The sequence below is a fragment of the Lissotriton vulgaris genome, chromosome 2_1 (assembly GCF_964263255.1).
Source record: "Lissotriton vulgaris chromosome 2_1, aLisVul1.2, whole genome shotgun sequence".
Classification (NCBI taxonomy): domain Eukaryota; kingdom Metazoa; phylum Chordata; class Amphibia; order Caudata; family Salamandridae; genus Lissotriton; species Lissotriton vulgaris.
Genome location: NC_141687.1, coordinates 1,732,279,947 through 1,732,302,498, shown reverse-complemented (window position 1 = coordinate 1,732,302,498; position 22,552 = coordinate 1,732,279,947). Strand labels below are relative to the sequence as shown.

General features: G+C 48.2%; 1 protein-coding gene across 1 annotated transcript in view; it reads left to right on the top strand.

Annotated features, from left to right (window-relative positions):
• Nucleotides 1–22,552, top strand: part of LOC147733205 (uncharacterized) — a 618,178-nt gene that overhangs the window by 75,389 nt on the left and 520,237 nt on the right. The window contains exons 4-5 of the mRNA XM_086957739.1: nt 4,154–4,244; nt 14,792–14,898. Coding sequence (XP_086813865.1) covers nt 4,154–4,244; nt 14,792–14,898 — 198 coding nt within the window. The remainder of the gene's footprint in view (nt 1–4,153; nt 4,245–14,791; nt 14,899–22,552) is intronic.

Here is a 22,552-nt window from a genome sequence, read left to right as displayed (position 1 = left end):
GATCACTCCTTGGTAGAGGTGGTGTTGGAGGGGCCCCAAAGAGATCACTCTCTTCCCCCCAGAATTGACCCATGATATCTTAAGGATAGCAATATTGAGTCAGCCCTTAGGAAAAGGGACAGAACAATTTTTTACTGAAAATATAGGATCTGTAGACTCAAAGGTAACACTCTCAGAAGCGTTCAAACAGTGATGATGGGCCAGCCCCAGGCTCAAATAGACTTTGTAAAAAAGGACCAAAATATAAAACGCCTATCACTGGAGGAAGAAATTATAACCCACAAAGCTAAACTAGGGAAGGGTGATATAGAGGATTCGGGAGCGAGACTCAAACTGCAGGTAAAGCTCAAGAAGATGAGGGACTTACTAAAGGACAGTACCAAAACGTTGGCACGAGCCACACAACATAGATTGTAGGCCACAGGAGAGAAGACGAACAAACTACTGGCATGGTTAGATAAAAAACGAAAGAAGTGTAACTGGGTCCCTGGGAACATTGAAGAGGCAGGCCAGAAGCATGGGATGGGTAAAGAAATTGCTGAAGCCTTCGCCAAGTACTATGAGTCAATATACTCTTCCCCACGGCACACACAGAGGACAAATGAACGGAATCCAGAATTCATCAAAAACATTTGGATGCTGACACTGTCCGAAACAGATAGATAAATGTTGGAAGGTGGCCTAACAGTGCAGGAACTAAAAAATGCAACACACGCTTTGCAATCAGAGAAGGCAGTTGGTCTGAATGGCCTACCGATGGAATCCTTCAACTAATGCTGGATAAGTCAGCTGACCATGTAATCGTAATGCTAACAAAGGCCAAGGCAGATGTGGCCCTTCCACCCAACCAGAGGGTATCTATGGTGGTAGTGATCCCCAAAGAGGGCAAACCCCCTGAGAGATATGGGTCCTATAGGCCCATATCATTGATAAACTAGGAGGCCAAAGTCTTAGAAAAAGCACTGGCCATATGGTTGGTGGCAGTCATCACTTCACTAGTGCATCCTGATCAATTTGGATTTATGCCTCATAGAATCACGATACTCGACTTACACTGGTTGTTTGGGGTTCTGCAAACAACAGTAGCCAGAGGATTCTGTTCCTAGACGCCAGAATGGCGTTCAATAGTGTAGAGTGGGATTACTTATGCACAGTATTGGCCCATCTGGGCTTTGGGCGCAGCTTTATTGGGTGGGTAAAACTCCTGTATAACCAACCTCTGACAAGTGTGAGAGTTAACTCCACAATTCCGGGCTACAAGAGGGAACCAGGCAGGGCTGCCCGCTATCTCCATTACTCTTCGCATTGTCGCTAGAACCTCTAAAAGCATGGGTGAGGTGGGACCCCCTAATATGGGGGATACTAACGGGGGTCAAGTGGGAAGAGGGCATTTCCTTATATGGTGATGATATCCTTCTCTACTTTGAAAGACCAAAGCAGTCAGCCGACAGGATACTTTACATTTTTCACATATATGGGGAATACTCCGGGTACCGTATCAACTGGGACAAATCTGTGTTTTTGCCACTAGCGGGAGGCACCCTCACACTTACAAGGGAATGTGTGATACTGCTGGAGCTCAACAGTTTTAAATACCTGGGGATCAACATCACCAGGGACCCCCAGGCATTCTATATCAGAAACGCTGGAAAACAGCTAGCTCCGTTTGTATCATACACTGAATGATGGAATACACTCCCCTTAACACTGATGGGCCATGCAGCCCTGTTCAAAATAATGTCCCTCCCTAGATTAATCTACGCCATGCAAAATACCCCCCCCCCATGAATTACAGAAAAAAAAATGTTTGCAGAATAGAAACCGAATTGAGAGGCTTGATCTGGTGTGGGGAATCCCGCAGATAGCCCTTAAAAAGTTGTGGAGGGGAGTTTATGAAGGGGGCTTGGCTGTTCCCGATGTCAAAACATACCATTGGGCCATGGAGCTGGTGTGCGTGACTGACTGGAAATTCAGCGACAGGTAATAACCAGCCTACAGGGTAGACAGAGAGGCCATGGGGTCAAGAGGATTCCCATCTGTCCTATAGAATGTTAAGTTATGTTATAATATTTTTATAGCGCATGGCTGCCCTTGCAACGGGCGTCCCAGCGCTAACTGTCAAGCATAGTGGGGAGTCAGAAGAAATTTAATGATTGGAGAACAGCCACGTCCTCACTTTCTTTCTAAAGATCCAGTGATTAGGGGTGCTGCGAATAGAAAGAGGCAGGGAGTTCCAGAGGCAGGTCCCAATGCCTTGAACAAGCGGCCACCCGCTCTGACCCTCCCTTTCCCCAGCACTCTCGCCAGATGCAGATCTGCTGATCGCAAGGCATGGGTGAGTACATAGGGGGAGCAAATAACGCTCAAGTTCCCGGGCAAAGGCCTGAAAAGATTTCATGGATGGTGCACAGAGCTTTGAAATGTGTTCTCTGTTCTATGGGTAACCAGTGTAACTGGCAGAGGAGATTGGAACTATGAGAATGTTTATGAAGAGCGAACAAGGCTCTAGCTGCAGTGTTCTGGGCATGTTGGAGCCTTTTGATCACAGATTTTTTGGATTACAAAAATAACGCATTAAAATAATCCAATCTGGCCATGACGGTAGACTGGATGATCAACTGCCAAGTATGAGAATCGAAAAGACCTAGAATCGGCTTTAGGCCATGTAGCAGTCCAAAACAAGTGCCTGCCACTGATTTAGCATGGGCCGCAAAGGAAAGATTGTTGTCCACGCCATACTCCCAGGTTCTTAACATAACCTTCAGAAGTGTAAATATAGCTTTGGTAGGGTTGCTAATAGTAGTGATCATGTTGGCATAGTGGCTGGCCCTAGCCTTGTGGACCAGTTTTTGGTATGCTTTGATTGCACTTCTGTAACGCACTCTAGCCCGAAGGTCGTAGGACCGTCCCCATGCTCCTTCTAGGACCTTACTGTTCTTCCTAGCTGGAGTTAAAGAATCATCAAACCAGAAATTCGTCAGTGCACTTTCGGGGTAGGTCAATTTGACTGGGATAAAGGCAGGGTAAGAAATCTTCCAACGCACATGCAAGAAGTGGTGAATGCATGGCATGCTGCCACCAAGCACATGGGCTGGGGGGGGGACTAACAAGAATGACATCGCTGTGGGAGAGTAAACTTTTGCAAAGGGTGGGCTCACTGCACAGCCTAAACAAGTGGTAGTTGCTGGGGTTAGCGAAATTGGGGGACATATGCCGAGGCCAGGCCTATTTCACATTCGCAACCCTGCAGCAGGAGTACGAACTGGGACCGGGAGAACGGCTGAGATACCTCCAACTAGACCACACCCTCAAAGGATACATTCAGGAGGGGACCACCCTTTCAGATGCGTCTCCCCTGGAGGACAGGTTATTGACAGAACAATTACACTCCAAAGCCAATTCAATGATATACAAAAAGATCATTAACAATTCGCCAGATCCTTTAGAGGGCCTGAGAGCTCAATGGGAACAAGACCTGCTCTCACTAGAGGAAGATGAATGGATGGAAGCCATGTAAGGTCCGAGGGAGGTAGCCATCCATGCTAGATTTCGGTTCGGCCAGTTAAAGATCCTGCACAGGGTTTATTACCCCAGAACTATACTGCTCAGGATGGGACACAGTGTAACAGGGCAGTGCCACAGATGATGCGGGCAGGAAGGGGACTGATTTGGGAATGCCCAAAGATACAAGCCTATTGATAGGACATTGGGAAAAGAATGGCCGAGGTGGTGGGGATGGAATTTTCAATAAATCCAAAGTGGATTCTCTTGCTGATCCCAAATGAGCAGCCTTGGCCCAAATACATGACACAATGGCTCAAAGTAAACTGGTGCCAACAGGCGTACACACAATTTACTTGAGTAGATGGTGCCCGAATAAATGTGAGAAAATCTGGGTAAACTGGAAAGCCTATAGAGGCACCTAGGGGTAGGCAAATCTGGGTGGGGAGGGTCACTGGATAACATTCACTGTAGAATGCCAAACTGGATGGTATATGTTGGAACATGTAGCCTGTAACTTTGACTACACAATACGTGATTAAAATGTTGATTACTGAGTATGTTTAATAAAAAGAGTTTAAAAAAAGCTCACTCTATCATATGTTGTGTATGTTAGGCTGTAACTTTTTTCTTTTCATTTTTGTTGCTTTAGCTGGAGTTGGACAAGAAATATGCCAATCAGACCTGTGGCCTTTGTGGAGATTTTAATGGCATTTCTACCTACAATGAATTTGTTTCCAATGGTAAGACTTTTATTAATTGATTATCACTAGTAGACCTATTCTGGGTGGCAGCTTCTACATGCTTTGATGACGGAGCTTAAGTTAGTTAAATTCATAAGACGTTCTAGCCTGGAACTAGCTTAGGAACACATTTTAAGGAAGTAGCTACACACAATTATTGGGCTGTGGCATACATTTTTTTTAACCGGGTTTTCAGTTTGATGCAAACAACATCCATATTTAGATAGCACATGACCCATCAGATTTAACATGATGCACATCCTCTGTGTGATGCAGTTTGACTGTTCCACTGATCCATGCCCACCTTCAGTAAGTCCCTATCTCTTGGCTCTAGGCCGGTGTAGGAACCAAACCTCCCATGTGGATGTTGCTGAAGTAAACTTTAAGATGGTGCCTCTCAACCCACCTACTCTATATCATAATGCTCCCTTTATCTGTCCCCTTAATCTGTCAAACATTTTTGGGGTAGCCTCTGCTGGTGTAAACCACTCTCTCTGTCTTCATGCACATATCAATGCCGGTGAAGCATTGCCACTAAGTTGGCAACTGGGGCATACACCACAGAATAGCAATGTCTCTCTTTGCTAGCATGAATCCTAAGTTATACAACAGGGGGTGAGCATTTGTAAGGTCAAAATCTCAAGAGAACAAGAGGTGAGCTTGCATAAGTTCAGAATTGCATAGACTCCCAATAGAATAAACTGTGTTATTGTAGAGATAGCTAGCTTCTATTTCTTTGATAATGATGGCGTAGTATCCGGCGATAAAGGGGCAGTTGCAGAGAGTGCACATAAATGTACCTTTGCCCAACCTACATCGAAAACATTGTGGGCTCAGAGCCATACCTATTTGGCATAGTCAGCTTCTATTGTAGTAGGTCCTATGCATGATTTTCATTGTATTAGTCTCAGTTTTGACGTATTGGAAACTTCTTTAGGATGCATTAGGGCAACCACCCGATACATATTCTCTATGAGGTCTATGTCTCATTCCATGGTTTACTTGAGTTTTATGAATGCGCCAGTCTTATTATTTATCATGGTGCAATATGTTTGGGAGACCACTTCACTGTTCATCTCGCCTCCTAGAATCCTATTTTGCAAAGGGCCACTATCAGGAACAATCTTCAAAACTATTTTTTTTGCTTGCAGAGCTTGATGAAGTTTCAGGAACCTATATTTCTGCACAGGGTTTGGGTCATATTCTTGCTGTTGGACTTTAAATGTTTTCACCCATTCACATCTATTATTTCTTATTCCTCCTATTATGGACATGCCTATGGAGTTCAGTTGACAAACTCCAGTCAACTTTCTGACCTTTTTAGCATGTCCTTTTTCCACAGTGCTGGTTGCTTGGTCACCTTTCCCTGCCAACCCAAGTGCCTAGTAGCCTAGTCCCAGACATCAAAAGTTGTCCTGGGGTTGGAGGGGGTTGCAGTAAACACCACCTTCTCTTTTTTCTATATAAATATAAATGTTTATGCTCTCTTCCAATCCCAACCACTCCAGTCTTGTGGTCGGGTCAAGTCTCAGAGTCAACCCTCATTCGTTATTATTGTGTAGATGTATTGCCCACCAATGCACCCCAATAACCCCGGAATTCTGAGATTTCAGGGCTCCCTGGACAGTTGTTCTTCCCAGTTCTCCTGACAACGATGGCAATTCATTCCCCTGAATGCAGTCTATGGGCATCTGGGAACTAACCGTGTCCCTACTCTTGCGGACGGCGTTACACTCTATGTTCGCAACTAACCCTGGGCACAAGACTACGCTCCGCCCACGGAGTGTACGTAGTGTTGCCTACTTTGCATTTTGCAAAGTAGGCGTAGTAGGCAACACTACGCACGCTCCGTGGTAGGAGCGAAGATGCCCGCCACCCGCCTCCCTCCTGCCCTCTCCTACATACCTAATTTCAGTAAATGATACCAGAAAAGTAAATTAAAGGCACTTACCTGGTCCGCGGCATCCCAGGGCTCCCTCTACTCTTTCGTGCCGTGCTTCGATCCCAATGCGCATGCACGGCCACCCGCGCATGCGCATTTCTCACGAGAAATGCGCATGCGCATTGGGATCGAAGACGCGGTGGTGCGAAAGAGAAGGAGCTCGGGATGCCGCGGACCAGGAAAGTGCCTTTAATTATTTTTCTGGTATTATTTACTGAAATTTGGTATGTATGAGAGGGCGGGAGGGGGGCGTCATGTGATGGGGCTACGCGAAGTGTGTGGGTGAGCGTAGCTTCATGCATAGCTTCGCGTAGCCCCTCTACGCATACTACGCCCACCCTTATCCGCAACCCCCAGGAGAATCTCGGCCCCTATGGTCCGCAAGGTGGTACGCTTTGAGGACCTCTCCTGTATCCAGGTCAACTGGAGTAAATTCATTATTTTTCCTCTTATGGACACCACTGTCCCCTTTACTCCTGAGTATCCATTTGTATGGGTATCGTGGCCTACCAGATACCTTGGAATATGGCTTCGCAGGGATGGTGGCGAGCTCTGGAAGTCATGCTGTGGACTGGTTGGAGTCCAAAGTCCATCTCTGGCAGCGACTGCCTCTTTCTCTGGCAGGCCGCACAGCCATTGTCAAGATGGTTGCTCTCCTGAAGTTTTTGTATTTATTCTTGAACGTCCCAATTCCCCTCAAAGCTCACTTTTTTCACAGACTCCGCTCTCTCGTTATGATCCTTGTCTGGGCAGGACGGCAACCTAGAATCGCATATAACATACTCACACTTTCTCTGTCGTGGGGTGGTCTGGGTGCCTTGGATTTCAAACTTTATGCCCTCAGCGCCCAAGCAAACTTCCTTCACTTCTGGCTACACCCGACACCTTTCCTGCCACATGTGGCTGTGAAGGTAGATCTCGCAGCCCCCTGGCTGCTTTTAACTGCTCTTTTTACCCCGGCAAAACCCCCACACGGCGAGAGCGACACAGGGGAGACTTTGCGATGGGCCTGGGTTGGGCTCCGGAGATATTTTGGTATTCGTCGGCTCTCTGCAATTGCAATGCCCATTGCACATAACCCAACATTCCCCCCCCCCGCTGTAGACAGCTGGGATGGACAAATGTGCAACCCGCCTGGGGCTTTCCATGGTGTCAGGCCTCTATCCGCAAGACTTTTTTTTCTCTGGCGTCAGAGTCCGGTCCCATGGACTATTTTTCCAGCTGAGAGCTCTCTGTAGGGAGCTTCACTCAACCTTCCCCACAGCCCCCTCCCCTCGACGGCTGGCCTCCACTTTCTTTATATTTCCTTCTTCCCTCACAAACTGGTCACCAAGATCTACACCCTTACGCTTGCGGACTCCGCTATTTCCACTGACCGCGCCCGCGCGGCGTGGAGTGAAGACCTGGGTGCTGATATCTCCCAGGAGGACTGGCTGCACTGCTGTAATCAGATCAAACGCCTGTCCCCAAACTATCGTTTGTGCCTCATACATTTTAAATATTTGCATAGATTATACCGCTCCCCTGCTCAATTGCATAAAATGGGCCTCACTCCCTGCGACAAATGCTAGCGTTGCTCGGCTCCTGTGGTAGAGCCTTTCCCGCACTCCCCACCGGCTCTCCGCCTGTGGCGTAAGGTGACACACCCCTACCTGCACACTCTCCTGAAACCCTGCTCCCTCTTCAGTCCATATGGGGCCCCCCGGGTGCTCCTCTTTGCCACTCTGCCTTCTCTCCTCATTTCTCTTTCTGTGTTATATAATGGGCTTCTTTCATATAATGATTCATGTACTGTATCCCATAACTGTGATTTAAATCTGTGATTGTGGACTTTCCGCCTGCATATACTGTAACTTGAAGTGCAATTTATTTTTCCTCAAAAAAAGGTTTTTTTTTTAAAAACGGTGTCCCTTCTCTGGGCCCACTACCCACCCCACCCCACCTCACTCGAGGAACACCGGTGTCATGGGTAGGAAAATGCTTTGCCCCTGTGCCTGAGTTATCTGAGCTGCCTGAGTTACCCTACTTACCTGGCCGGTGTACTGCTCTGGAGAAAGCAACCTTTCCACTACAATGATCTGATTGGCCCAGGTGTCCCTCAGAGCAGTGACAGGGACCCCATTAACCTTGATCTGATGAAAGTGACGACTTTCACCCTCAGGGATCACAAGTGTACTCTCTGAGTCTATCTCCTAACTAAGGGAGACTAGGTATGTTCTAACACCTGCCCCTGGGGACTGCCTCTGCCGGAGACCACATGGGCCACTCCTTTAGAGCTGTCATCAGTGGGTGGGTTCTTGGTACAGATCAGGTCCCCTTGCTTATTTCCCAACTGGAGACCATGAAACCACCAGGGATGGAAATGGTGCACATTGTTCCACTCCCCTCTAGAGCCTTTCCTCTTATCGTTGGAAGGAATATGGGAACCTTTTCATCCCTCCCTTTTCTGCGACCTGTCTAGGTCACTGTTGGCCTCCCCCTCACTCTTTCAGAGGTAACCTGAACCACTCTCCTCAGGATCATTCCCATGTACCTTTGTGTAGACCCTGGTACTGACCCAGTTGTCTCCCCCATTAGCAAGCTCCCTGGGGGTCGAAGAGGGTCTTATCCACAAAGTGTTGGCGCAGCTCTGCAAAACAACATGTGCTCTCTGACAATCAAATTGTATGCTTCTTGTAATCACTCACTTCACTGCCTTTCCCCCACCCATCCAGTGCTTTGCAAAAACGATCACACAATCCACGCAGGCCATTTGGATCAGCTTCTGTGTGCTCTAAATGGTTGCATATCCCTCTTAAGGGTGAGCTCCAATAGCCAGGCCAGGGCCTCCTTCATGACCTTCATTTACCTAGGGCCAGCAAGGAATTCCTCCCTTAATTAGGACTATGCCTCCAGAGACTGATCCCCCAATCTTCTTGAGGGACCCTATTAATTTCCAGTACAACCTAATAGGCTTCAAACAGTTGTCTATGTCATCCCCAACAACAAAGTTAAGTACCCTAGGGATGGGGACTTTCAGCAGAGGGCAATGTGGATATGCTACCGCTATTCTACTGTACTGTGAGGATTGTTTTAGTTTCAGGTCCAACTCCTTGAGAGTCAGTGCATAAGCCCACAAACATTACTTCTCCCTCCAGAGCAAGCTGTTTCTTTTACAGGGCTAGCGCTCTCTCTGCACCCTCCATCGCTGCTTTAGCAACCAGTTGCAGCTGGGTCATCTGCAGCTAGTGCTCCCCTTCAGCTTTCCTGTCTCACAGGTCCTTAGTGGGATGCGGGGGACACACACACTGCTTCCTGTGCTGTGCAGGACAGTAGGGTACCTCACTCCTGTGGGTCTCCTCCTACCCTCTGGTTCTGGAGCCAAGAGAAACAGAAGCTCTTCTCTTTCCAGCTCTGGAGCTGTTGCAGAGTAGTACCCTTCAACCTCTATTTCCTACTCCTCTTCCTCCTCCTCATCCACTTCATCATCATCATCAGCATCCTCCTCTGTAGCAGCTTGCATTCTGCAGACCTCCTCCTACGCATCAAGTCCTGATCCACACATTTGAATACCAATGTGAGAAATTGGGTTGTTGGTTGAATGGGGTTGGTGACCCCTGTCCAAGCAATATCCTCAATACCAGTCAGGGTGAATAAAAAAAAGCCTATAAATTTAGCTGTGCTTATCCCTCTGGTGGCTTGGCACAAAAGCAGTCAGACTTAACTTAGAGGCAACGTGTAAGTATTTATGTAGCACACAAACAGGATTAAAGCAAAAACACAATAAAAGAAAACTCCCAGACCAATTTAGAAAAATAGAGAAAAATGTGATACATTATTTGACACTAAATGACTGTAATCCATTTAGAGTCAGTTCAGCCCTTTCATTCCTCAAGTTCAGATGAGGAGTGGATGGGGGGGCAAGGAGCAAAAAGGGAAATATATTGACATTTTGCCAGTTACTGAGACATGTTAAATCCAATATGGGCTTTCCTGAAGAGGAGGCTCAGGGCAAGTCTGGGGGTTCTTTGCTTTGTCAGTTTCAGAATGCTGTCATGACGGGTGTAACTGTCCATCCTTACATCCATGAGGTGTTAAAGAGGGAGTGGAAGGACCCAAATCGGGTCATACTTCCCTGCTTCATGGCCAAACTGTACCCTCTGAAGGACATGTGCATGGAATTCCTGACTCGATTTCCATCAATTAATTTGTTGTTAGTCTGGTGGGGAGGACCGCATTGACTGAGGATGCTGTTATTAAGGGTCCTGTCGATAATAAGGTTGATGCAAAGCTCAGGAACGTTTACCCAGGTTCTCATATGGCCCTGTGTGCTGGTATTAATGGGACTTATGTTGCTCAATCCCTCATTTCTGATGTCAAGGCTCTGTATCAGTCTCTGTATGATACATCGGACTGTACTGGGCTTTTGGATAATATTGAGTGCAGGTGGAGTTTTTTTCGGATGTGGTGCGGGCCTTCGGGTGGGGCTTGTGTGGCAGCGCACCGCAATCTGGTTTTGAAGGATTGGTAAATGGATTCTGCTCAGAAGACCTCTGCCCTTCGTTTGTCTTTTAAAGGAACTATGATATTTGGGGAAGAGTAGGAGTACAAGTTGCACAAACATTTTAAGGAAAAGAAGCCTTCCTCCTCCTTGAAGCAGTCCTCAGCTGATAAAGGGGCTTCGAAAACTAAACCCCCCTTTCTTTAGCCTTCTAGAAGGCAGTTTTCTAGGAGTCAAGGTAGGTTTTCTCTTGGCCTGGGTCGAGACTGGAGGGCAAAGTCTCCCCTGCCTAAACCTCTCTCCTGACTGTATGATGGATGAACCAGTAATGATGCTAGGAGGGCGGATTCAACACTTTCTTTCCACCTGGGCGCAGTCTTATTCAGATATGTGGGTGTTGGACATTGTGCATCAGTGGTACCGCATTGAATTCCCGGTGCCTACTCCAGATTCAGTGGTTCGTCCAACTCCATGGTCTCTTAGCCAGATGAAGTGGACTGAGTTGTCCCTAGGCATTGGATCACTCCAGCAGAAAGGGGCCCTTCAGGTGATGCCTACTCAGGAGAGGGGGGATGGGAATTCCTTACATAATCTTTCAGGCGGCCAAGCTGACAGGGGTATTCTGTCCGGTGCTGGAATTGAAGGCTGAACAAATTTGTTATCCGCCTGTCCTTCAAGATAGAGACTCTGCAATGGGTGATCCAGTTGGTTCTCCCGGGTCATTTCATGTGCACCCTGGATCTGCAAGACGCTTACTATCATGTCCCAACACATCCCAGCTGTCGCCTGTTCCTGAGGTTTTGCATTCACAGAACTCATTTTCAATTTCATGTCCTGCCCCTTGACCTTTGATCTGCCCCAAGTGTTTTCACTAAGGTTGTGGTACCGTTGTTAGTTACCTTACATCTCCAGGGTAGCCTCTTCTACCCTTATCTCGATGATTGGCTGATCCATGCTCCATCTCGGGATCAGCTGCTGATCGATCTGGGTATGGTGTGTTTAGCTTTGAAAGATCATGGGTTTTTGCTGAACCTTCCGAAGTATCAACTGATACCCTCACACGACTTGACATTTATAGGAGCCAGGTTTCACACAGATCTGGACAGAGTGTTATTGCTGGAACGCCGGGCTGTGACCTTGAGTTCCCTTACTGGGAGGGTCTTGAGGGGGATCTCATTTTTAGTTTGGCTTTGGTTGCGGCTTCTGGGGGTCATGGCTGCAGCAGTGTTCACGGTGCCTTTGGCAAGTTTTCATCTCCGGCCTCTGTGGGTCCATCTGCTGGCCTGTTGGGATCCTTTGTCTCGTGGCCGCAGCTTTCTGGTTCCTGTATCTCCATCCCTCTTCTCTGCACTGAGCTGGTGGACAGTGTCGGAAAATCTTTACCGGGGGATGCCGTTGCAACCCTCTCCTCCTGTGTCCTGACTACGGATGCCAGTACTTTTGGGTGGAGGACAATGTTGGGGGTCTGGCTTTATGCAGGGTTGTTAGTCTCCCAGGATGTGAGTCTTTCATCCAATTGGAGGGCATTGATGTGTGTCTCCAGGGTAGTCATGAGCTTCTGTCGGCTGTTGTTGGGGAGGAATGTGATCGTCAGATCTGACAACATGCTGACAGTAGCCTACGTGAATCATCAGGGGGGATCTTAACCCTGTCTCCGAATGCAGTGGTTTTTCTCTTGTTTTGCTGGGTTGAGAGACATCTGTCGTCTTTTTGGTTGTTCACATCTGGGGAGTGAAGAGTGGGTTGGTGGATACCCTCAATCATTCCCCCGCCTCCCAGGAGTTGTCTCTGACCTGGTAGGTCTTTCGACAGGTGTGTGGAAGGTTTGGTCTTCCCTTTCTCTAAAATGTTTGCTTCCTGGCAAAATGCTCAGCTTCCTCGGTTTTGTTCACGGGTTCATCAGGTGGGGGTTTGGGGGTGGATGCTCTGACCATTCTTTGGCCATCTCACCTGTTCTATACCTTCCCGCCCATTGCTCGGATCCCCCGGTTCCTTGCTCACCTGGTGCGGGAGTCTTGGGAGGCGGTGGTTGTGGTGCACTTTTGACCTCGGTCTTGGTTCCCCACTCAGTGGCTCTTGGCAGTTCAGGGGTCATGGTTTATCCCCTGCTTTCCTTGTCCCCTGAGACAGCTCCAATGTTGCCCTGTATGCGGCAGCCATGTGGAGGTTGAGAGGTGGGGAAGGCAGCGTAAGGGATGCCTGAGCATTTAGCTTTGGCCACTCAGCAGTCTCTGAGGCCTTCGGCCCTCAAGTCCTATTGGAGACAGGCATTGGGGGTATTTGCAGCTCTGATGTTGTGATTTTGAGTTGCCCCCCCTGGAGGGTTCTCAGATGGAAGAGTCACAGTTTCTCTGGGAAGACTTCGAGAAGCATTTGGCTGTTTCAACCTTGCAGGCTCAGTGGGCTTCAATTAAGGCATTTTGTTCCCATTGGGGAAATGTGGTGGATTTTGACGATTTGGTCTCCAGGTTGCTGAGGGATTTTTCTTTGTCCCATCCTTTAGTGCGGCCCCTGTTCCCCTTGTGAGACCTCCCTCCTGTGTTGCATGCTTTGTTTGCAGCTCCTTTTGAGCCATTGAGTGTGGTGGACATCAAGTTTGTCACGTTGAATGTGTGTTTTTTTTTTATTTGCCATAACTTCGACCAGGCGCCTTGGTGAGTTGGGGGCTCTGATGGCGCGGGAACCCTTCCTGTCTTTTTCTGAGGATGGGGTGGTCTTGCGTTTGGGTATTCACTTTTGTCCCGAAGGTGCCTTCACAGTTTCATCATTCACATGAAGTGGTTTTGTCTGCTTTGAGGATGGGTCAGGTGTCTGGGAATGATCTTCCTTGGTTGTTGCCGGATGTTAGTTGGGTTTAGCGTGTCTATCTGGATCGGACTCGCCCTTTCCAGAAGTCGGACTCCCTGTTTGTGTCCTTTGGGGTCTCCTCTTGTGGGGGGAAGGCCTCTTCTTTGTCCATTGGCCCCTGATTGAAGCAGGCCATTGAGTTGGCTTGCTCCCTTTCAGATTCCCCTCGTCCGGTTGTGGTACAGGAGTGTTCTACTTGTGGGATGGCAGCCTCCTCGGCTGAGGTGCAAGGGCTTTTCTGCCTGAAACTTTTAGGGCTGCTACTTGGGCATCCTCTAACACGTTTGTGAGGCGTTATCGGATCCGGAATTTGCTGGATCATGATGCTAATTTTGGGTTAAGGGTGCTGCAGGCTGTAGGCTCCTGACTTATTACTTCTGAGTTCCAAAAAATCTCTCGGTGATGCTGTCTTCCTTGTGTCCTGGTGGTTTGTTGTTGATGAATGCCAGTGGTGTTGCTTTGGTATTCTCACTTGTAATGAATGGGATAAGGAGGGGAGAGTCCTGGGGGTAATGCCTTATTACCAGAAATCTTCATTACTCCTGGTCTCGTTGTCTTCGTTCCATTCATTACTTCCGTCTCTCCCTCCCGGACAGGCGGCCTTCATTTGGGGCTTGGTAGTTTAGAGGGAATGCTGGGTAAGAAAACTTGTGTGCTCCCAGTGGGAGGGGGTTGGGTAGGGGTCCAGCATCCCTTCATTCCTTTTTCTGTCTGTGAGATAGGGTTATCTCAAACGTAATGAATGGGAAATGGACAAAGGGACCAGGAGTAATGAAGATTACCAGTAAGTAATAGGGCATTAAGTAATTCTTTGTTGGAGCACTGCGCCAAAAGTAAAAATGTTTGGTAACCCACTTACCACACGATTTACAGCAGCACTCGATTTAAATATTGGGCTCAAACCTTGATCTGCCTTGTGATTTTCCAGCATCACTAATTGAGGTAAACCACATTGCAGAATGTTCATTTCATTCCTCGTTACCACCATCAAAATGATGGCATCCCAGACCTTTTATTGAGGCCCTTAAGGGACTCGTGATTATTACAGAGGAGCCTAGCAGTCTGCAATTAGCTTATCGGATCACGGGTTAGTATTTAACAATTTTTAAAGAGGACTTTGTCGTTTCATTTTCTGTGGTCATGAGATGGTCAGAAGTAAAACAGAAGGATTGCTGCGTTGTACATGCAGCGTTGGACACACTATAAATAACAATTGAATTTGAGAAGAACTTGAAGGTCTAAAAATTGATGCAAACAGACTTCTTTGCAATCTTACAGATATCCGTCTAACTCCCATACAGTTTGGGAATTTGCAGAAGCTCGATGGACCCACAGAACAGTGTGAAGATGCAAGTGAAGAAACACTGAAAAATTGCTCAAATTTAGTGAGTATAAGTGTTTTTCATTCATTTGTGTACAGACTGTGCCTAACCTTCTCCAGCAAATGTTCACATTGGCTATTTGCAAAGATAGGCATGTAGTGGGGTATTTCAGTTTTGATCCCTAAAAGCATGTCACAATGGAAATATTAACAGACAATGACACAATGATGCGTGCCCGCTGAGTTGTTTTGATGGGGTGGAAATAAAGTATAATACTGAAAACATTTGGGGCCAGATGTAGGTTACCAAATACCGGTCGGTATCGGCCGATTTCGGCCGTTACCGACCGGTATTTAGTGATTGAGATGTAGGGGGCCTAAATTTTACAGAATCAGTAAATTCACCGAATTAGTAAATTTACTGATTCTGTAAAATACCGATTCAGTAACTTTACTGAATCGGTAAATCTATATGTAGGTGGCACTGCAAACAGTGCCACAGGCCCCTAAGAATTCGTTATTTACCATGTAATACTAATGCATGGCAAATAACGAATTCCTGTGTACATGCACATCTGTGCATGTACACCTGTGCCATGTGGCACACAGACATGCCCTAAGGGCATGTATGTGTGTCACATGGCACACAAGCCTGAATCAGGGGTGCAACAGGGTGTTAAAGTGACACCCTGTCCCCCTTGTCAATTCAGTAATTTTACCGAATCGGTATTTACTGATTCGGCAATTGCCTTAGGTTTCTATGGGCCTCAAGGCCCAGTGGAATCAATGGCAATTACTGAATCATTCCTATTCGGTAAAAATTACCGAATAATTACCTACATCTTATTTACCGAATATAAAATACCAAATCGGTAAAATTCGGTATTTTAGAGTCGGTAAATAAGATTTACCTACATCTGGCCCTTGGTTGGTAGATATAGATGGGGGAGACCATATCAAATTGGTATGTTGGGATGTGCCTCACAAGAGGCTTAAGGGAAGAGCTACACCTCAGTAGAGCGGTCTGCTACCCTCACATTGCTAGGTCTGGTGGTGGGAATGCAGCAGAGCAATGGGCACAAAATAAAGTCATCCACACAGAGCTGCAAATCCGCATCCACCCTTCCTACCCCACCTCGCCCACACACACTGCGCATATGAAACTGTCACACCTTCTATATCAAACCAATCTTTAATGTGCATTGTATGTGTGTTTGTGTGGGGGGGGATTTCCCGAGAGGGGTTTGTCACATTCTGGGTGGGTTGGCACCATTGGCTCTACCAGGCTCTCCGCTGCCAGGCAGGAACCGCTGACATGCAGCTATGATTTCAGAACTGGGGATATCAGCAAAATCAGCATAAACTAGCAGTAAGAGATGTGTGAAGGTGGGTGGAGGGCAAGGTGCTGAGCTATAGTTTGTGACGTAAGGTATGTGCGCTCGATGAAGGTCAGATCTCTTTACCAAAGACTGCTTTTCAGTGATTCACTGGGTTCTCCTCACCTGAAGCTGAAGCACCTGTTTGATAACGCATAGGCTCTCCTCCTGTTATCTCCAACTGGCATTTTTTTTTATAGATGAATGCCTTTTATCTGCTCAGCCTAGTTGCGATTGTATTAACTTTTCTTTACAACAACATGGCTCTTTTTTCCAGGCGTACTCGAGTCCCTCATCATTTGCCCATTTCTGATGAACTCCTTCTTTGCTAGATAGTGTTCTATAAAACTTGGTCTAGCTTTCTCCTTACGGATTTAAGCAAACTTCAGGAAAATGTTTTTGCCTCTGAAATGCGAAGTTTTGTCACCAGTAACTCATTGCTGAACCCTAGACAGATGGGGTTTAGACAGTGTTGTAAACCAGAGACAGCTATGAGCCCTGTCGGTATTGAGCAGGAGCTTGATTGTATAAGGCAGAGGTGTTGGTGTACTGATCTTATTAGATGGGAACAGTCCAGTCCCATGGGGCACAGGGTCAGGGCTGATTGCATATCGACATTGTCTAACCCAGGGTGGTGTGGAGTGCAAAAAAACGATGGATTTGGGCCCAGATCTTTGGACTGGGGTGAGTGTGTGACATTGATCCACATTCGGTCCATCACCTGTTTTGTTTGCATATTCCGCCCTAAGTGCGCTGGGGATGCCCAGACGTGGGTCCCAGGCACTCCACACCACTGGAGTCAAGCTAGCCGGGCTGATGAGAGGTGTTACCTCGAAACAGGTCTGGTCCTCGGATGCTTGATTCCGTTCTGGGAAGGACATGGCTTTTGTAGTTCGGACTGGACTGTTCCCATGGGGCACAGGGTCAGAGCTGATTTGCATATCGCCATTGTCTAACCCAGGGTGGTGTGGAGTGCAAAAAAACGATGGATTTGGGCCCAGATCTTTGGACTGGGGTGAGTGTGTGACATTGATCCACATTCGGTCCATCACCTGTTTTGTTTGATATACTTGCAGGCCATAGCCTGCAGGTATCCAATTTCACGCTACTGGGAGATTAACCATTCAGTTTGAAGACTCAGCCTGTTAATTTACTCCAGGATCTGTCTGCGATTCGATTATGTCAACTTGTTAGCTCTCCAATGCACAAAAAAGGTCATATTGAGGACCCAATTTTCACAAATATCTGCAACGTGAGGGTAGAACTCCCTCTACCACTTTTGCGGTCGGATCATTACCTTATCCTGCACGCCACACACTGATGCAGGCCACACACTGCTGCAGGCCACACACTGCTGCATGCCTCACACTGCTGCACGCCTCACACTGCTGCATGCTGCACACTGCTGCATGACACACAGCTGCACACCTCACACTGCTGCACGCCTCACACTGCTGCACACTGCTGCATTACTCACACTGCTGCATGCTGCACACTGCTTCATGCCTCACACTGCTGCACGCCTCACACTGTTGCATGCTGCACACTGCTGCACATCATACTGCTGCATGCCACACACTGCTGCACACTGCACACTGATGCATTACTCACACAGCTGCATGCTGCACACTGCTACACGCCTCACACTGCTGCATGCCTCACACTGCTGCACGCCTCACACTGCTGCACACCTCACACTGCTGCACGCCTCACACTGCTGCACGTCTCACACTGCTGCATGCTGCACACTGCTGCACAACCCACTGCTGCACGCCACACACTGCTGCACGCCACACACTGCTGCATGCCTCAAACTGCTGCAGGCCTCACACTGCTGCATGCTGCACACTTCTGCACTACACACTGCTGCATGCCACACACTGCTGCACGCCTCACACTGCTGCATGCCTCACACTGCTGCACGCCTCACACTGCTGCACGCCTCACACTGCTGCACGCCACACACTGCTGAATGCCACACACTGCTGCACACCACACACTGCAGCATGCCACACACTCCTGCACACTGCTGCATTACTCACACTGCTGCATGCTGCACACTGCTGCACGACAATGCTGCACGCCTCACACTGCTGCATGCCACACACTGCTGCATTACTCACACTGCTGAATGCTGCACACTGCCGCATGCCTCACACTACTGCACGCCTCACACTGCTGCATGCTGCACACTGTTGCACAACAAACTGCTGCATGCCACACACTGCTGCACGCCACACACTGCTGCACGCCTCACACTGCTGCATGCTGCACACTGCTGCATTACTCACACTGCTGCATGCTGCACACTGCTGCATTACTCACACTGCTGCATGCTGCACACTGCCGCATGCCTCACACTGCTGCACGCCTCACACTGCTGCACACCTCACACTGCTGCATGCCTCAAACTGCTGCATGCCTCAACTTCTGCATGCCTCACACTGCTGCACGCCTCACACTGCTGCGCGCCACACACTGCTGCACGCCACACACTGCTGCACTCCACACACTATTGCATGCCACACACTGCTAAACGATTCAGAAAAGGGGGTGGTGATGAACATAGTGTCTGAATTAAACAGACCACTCTTACCCAGTCCAAAGATCAGGGCTTTATCCATCACCGTTTTTTAGCTCACTGCACCATCCCAGCTCAGAACTTGGCTATATGCAAATTAGTCTGACCCTGGCCCAGTGCATCATGGGAACAGGGCAGACCAAACTACCAAGCCAATTCTTATACTGGGAAGGAAACAAGTTTCCGGGGACCGGTTTCTGGCATTTCAGCCGTCTTCGGCCCGGCTTGCTTGAATCCTGATGGTGCAATGAGCAAGGGACTCACATCTGAGTATACCCTTCCACGCTTAGGTGGATAAAATTATTCAGAAAAGGGGGTGGTGATGAACAGAGTGTCTGAATTAAGCAGACCACTCTTACCCAGTCCAAAGATCAGGGCTTGATCCATCACCATTTTTTAGCTCACTGCACCATCCCAGCTCAGAACTTGGCTATATGCAAATTAGTCTGACCCTGGCCCAGTGCATCATGGGAACAGGGCAGACCAAACTACCAAGCCAATTCTTATTCTGGGAAGGAAACAAGCTTCCGGGGACCGGTTTCTGGCATTTCAGCCGTCTTCGGCCCGGCTTGCTTGAATCCTGATGGTGCAATGAGCCAGGTTCTGAGCTGGGATGGTGCAGTGAGCTAAATAACGGTGATGGATCAAACCCTGATCTTTGGACTGGGTAAGAGTGGTCTGCTTAATTCAAACACTCTGTTCATCACCACCCCCTTTTCTGAATCGTTTTTGGCCACTATAGGTGTGGCAGGGTATACTCAGACATGAGTCCCTTGCTCACTGCACCATCAGGATTCAAGCAAGCCGGGCCGACGACGGCTGAAATGCCAGAAACCGGTCCCCGGAAGCTTGTCTCCTTTCTGGTGAAGAATTGGCTTGGTAGTTTGGTCTACCCTGTTCCCATGATGCACTGGGCCAGGGACAGACTAATTTGCATATAGCCAGGTTCTGAGCTGGGATGGTGCAGTGTGCTAAATAACGGTGATGGATCAAACCCTGATCTTTGGACTGGGTAAGAGTGGTCTGCTTAATTCAGACACTCTGTTCATCACCACCCCCTTTTCTGAATCGTTTTTGGCCACTATAGGTGTGGCAGGGTATACTCAGACATGAGTCCCTTGCTCACTGCACCATCAGGATTCAAGCAAGCCGGGCCGACGACGGCTGAAATGCCAGAAACCGGTCCCCGGAAGCTTGTCTTCTTTCTGGTGAAGAATTGGCTTGGTAGTTTGGTCTACCCTGTTCCCATGATGCACTGGGCCAGGGACAGACTAATTTGCATATAGCCAGGTTCTGAGCTGGGATGGTGCAGTGAGCTAAATAACGGTGATGGATCAAACCCTGATCTTTAGACTGGATAAGAGTGGTCTGCTTAATTCAGACACTCTGTTCATCACCACCCCCTTTTCACACACTGCTAAACGCCTCACACTGCTGCACGCCTCACACTGCTGCATGCCACACACTGCTGCACGCCACACACTGCTAAACGCCTCACACTGTTGCACGCCTCACACTGCTGCACGCCGCACACTGCTACACGACACACACTGCTGCACGCCACACACTGCTAAACGCCTCACACTGCTGCACACCTCACACTGCTGCATGTCTCACACTGCTGCAAACCTCACACTGCTGTCTGCTGCACATTGCTGCACGCCTCACACTGCTGCATGCCTCACACTGCTGCATTGCTACCCTAGACCTACCATAGGGGTGTCTGATGTGCATAGAAAGGGAACAGTAAGGTCTGGCAATTGAGTGCACTTGTCAGAACAACATGGCAGTTTAACAAACTGCATGCAGGCACAACAATGGCAGGCCTGAGTTCCCTTTTTAAGGCTACTTGTGTGGGTGGCACAACTAGTGTTGCAGCTCAATAGTAGCATTTGCATTACCAGCCCTGGCACACATAGTGCACTTTACTAGGGACTTTACTAGTAAGGCAAACATACCAATTATGGACAACCTATTACCATTACAATTTATACATGGAACACTTGCACTTTGACACTGTTTAGAAGTGGCAAAGTGTCCAAAGAATCTATGTTGGCAAGACAAAATCTATCACAGCACCAAAAATAAAGGGGGTAGAGGCAAAAAGTCAGGGGTAATCAAGCCAAGAAATGCCAGGTCTACCAGAAAAGCGTATACAGATCTTGCCAATCACAATAAGGTATCCAACCAAATGCACCGAAAGATATCCTTCCACTGCTCTTTCCTTAGGTATCAGACCTGGATCCTGCTCTTCTCATTTGGCTACAATGGCTCTGTTTTCCATTCCACCTTTACTACCTAGCCCTCTCTACCAGCATTAATACCTAGTGTCCTTCAGCATGGTGGCCCTGTTCAGCCAGTCTGACATTCTACCTCTTCAAGCTCCTGGTCCACCCATAGGATTAGCATGTTGCTCTTCTCTCCCTCCACCAGCCCCAGGATCCAAAGCTACTCCCAGTGCTCCACAGTGTCCATGTTTGCCTCCCCTGCCCACCCAACTCCAAAACTTCCAGGTGCTCTAGAAGCAGAAGCATGTTGTTTTAACACACCAGCAGTAGCCCTGGGTCTCGACTTATCTCCCTGCGCTGCTCGGCAGCTCTGATTGTCCGTTCTGTCTCCTGCAACTACTAGGCCCTCCCCTCTAGCAGGAACATACTCCCCTCTCTCACCCACACCAGCCCAACGTCACTGCTATCTAACCTTCTTTGTCATGTCCACTGACTCAGCAAGCTTCAAACTCTCCCAAACAACTCCAACGTCCTGCAGCAGCCACAACACTCGCTGAACTCTCCCTTGGCAAACCCTCTGCTGAAGATTTTCCTCTTGCCTAAAAGGCGCTGGAAGTAGAGGGGCTGTGGTGCTGTAGCACTCCCTAAATAACCATGCAGCAGTTCAGAAGATGAATATGCAAAAAGGCTTTACATTTTGTTTTTTTCTGGTAACATTTGCTGTGTTTTAAAGCCAAAACTCAAATGGCAGGCAATATCTTCTGACAAATGGCTGTTCATTCTTTAAACATGGAGATTGGTGTTTACTTTCTATGACTACAAAGTGATATGCCTTTTGTAAAGTGAGCAATGTGGCAATCTTGCAGGGGTGTGAGTAGTGTTAAAGGAAGAGTTGTAGGTTGTCACCTTTTTCAAACACGCAATAACATTTAATCCCTTCCAGGCTATTGACGGAACTGTTCTGTCACGGCTCGCGGGTGAGCTGTGCTCATGACGGAACGGTTCCGTCACGGCCCGGCCGCCGCGCCTGCACGGCGCTGATTTCGCGCTGATTTCGTGCCTGCGCGGCTCGTTTAATTGAGCGGGCGGGGCCGTGACGGAACCGTTCCGTCATGAGCACAGCTCACCGGCGAGCTGTGACAGAACGGTTCTGTCACCCGCGGAGCTCACCCGCGGGCCCCCCCGCGACCGTTAGCGCTGCGGCGGAATAGCCGCCGCGGAATAGCCGCCGCAGCGAAAGAGTTAAAGACACATCAATCAACTGTATAAATGGTTCAGAATATATAATCAATTCGGAAAACACACGGGGCACAATTTCTTGTAGTTGTCATGTGTGATGGAAGCTAAAATGTTAATAGTATCAAAAACAGTTTAAGACATATTTTTCCATGAATCCCAGTTTCTCCACATTATTGTGTGCAGGCTGAGCTCTATGCGTTAGCTGCCCAGCTGAAATGGTGCCTCAACTAGAAAGGGTTGGGCCCATAATCAGTAAGGCTTAGCCTACTTGACAATCAAACAACTACACACATG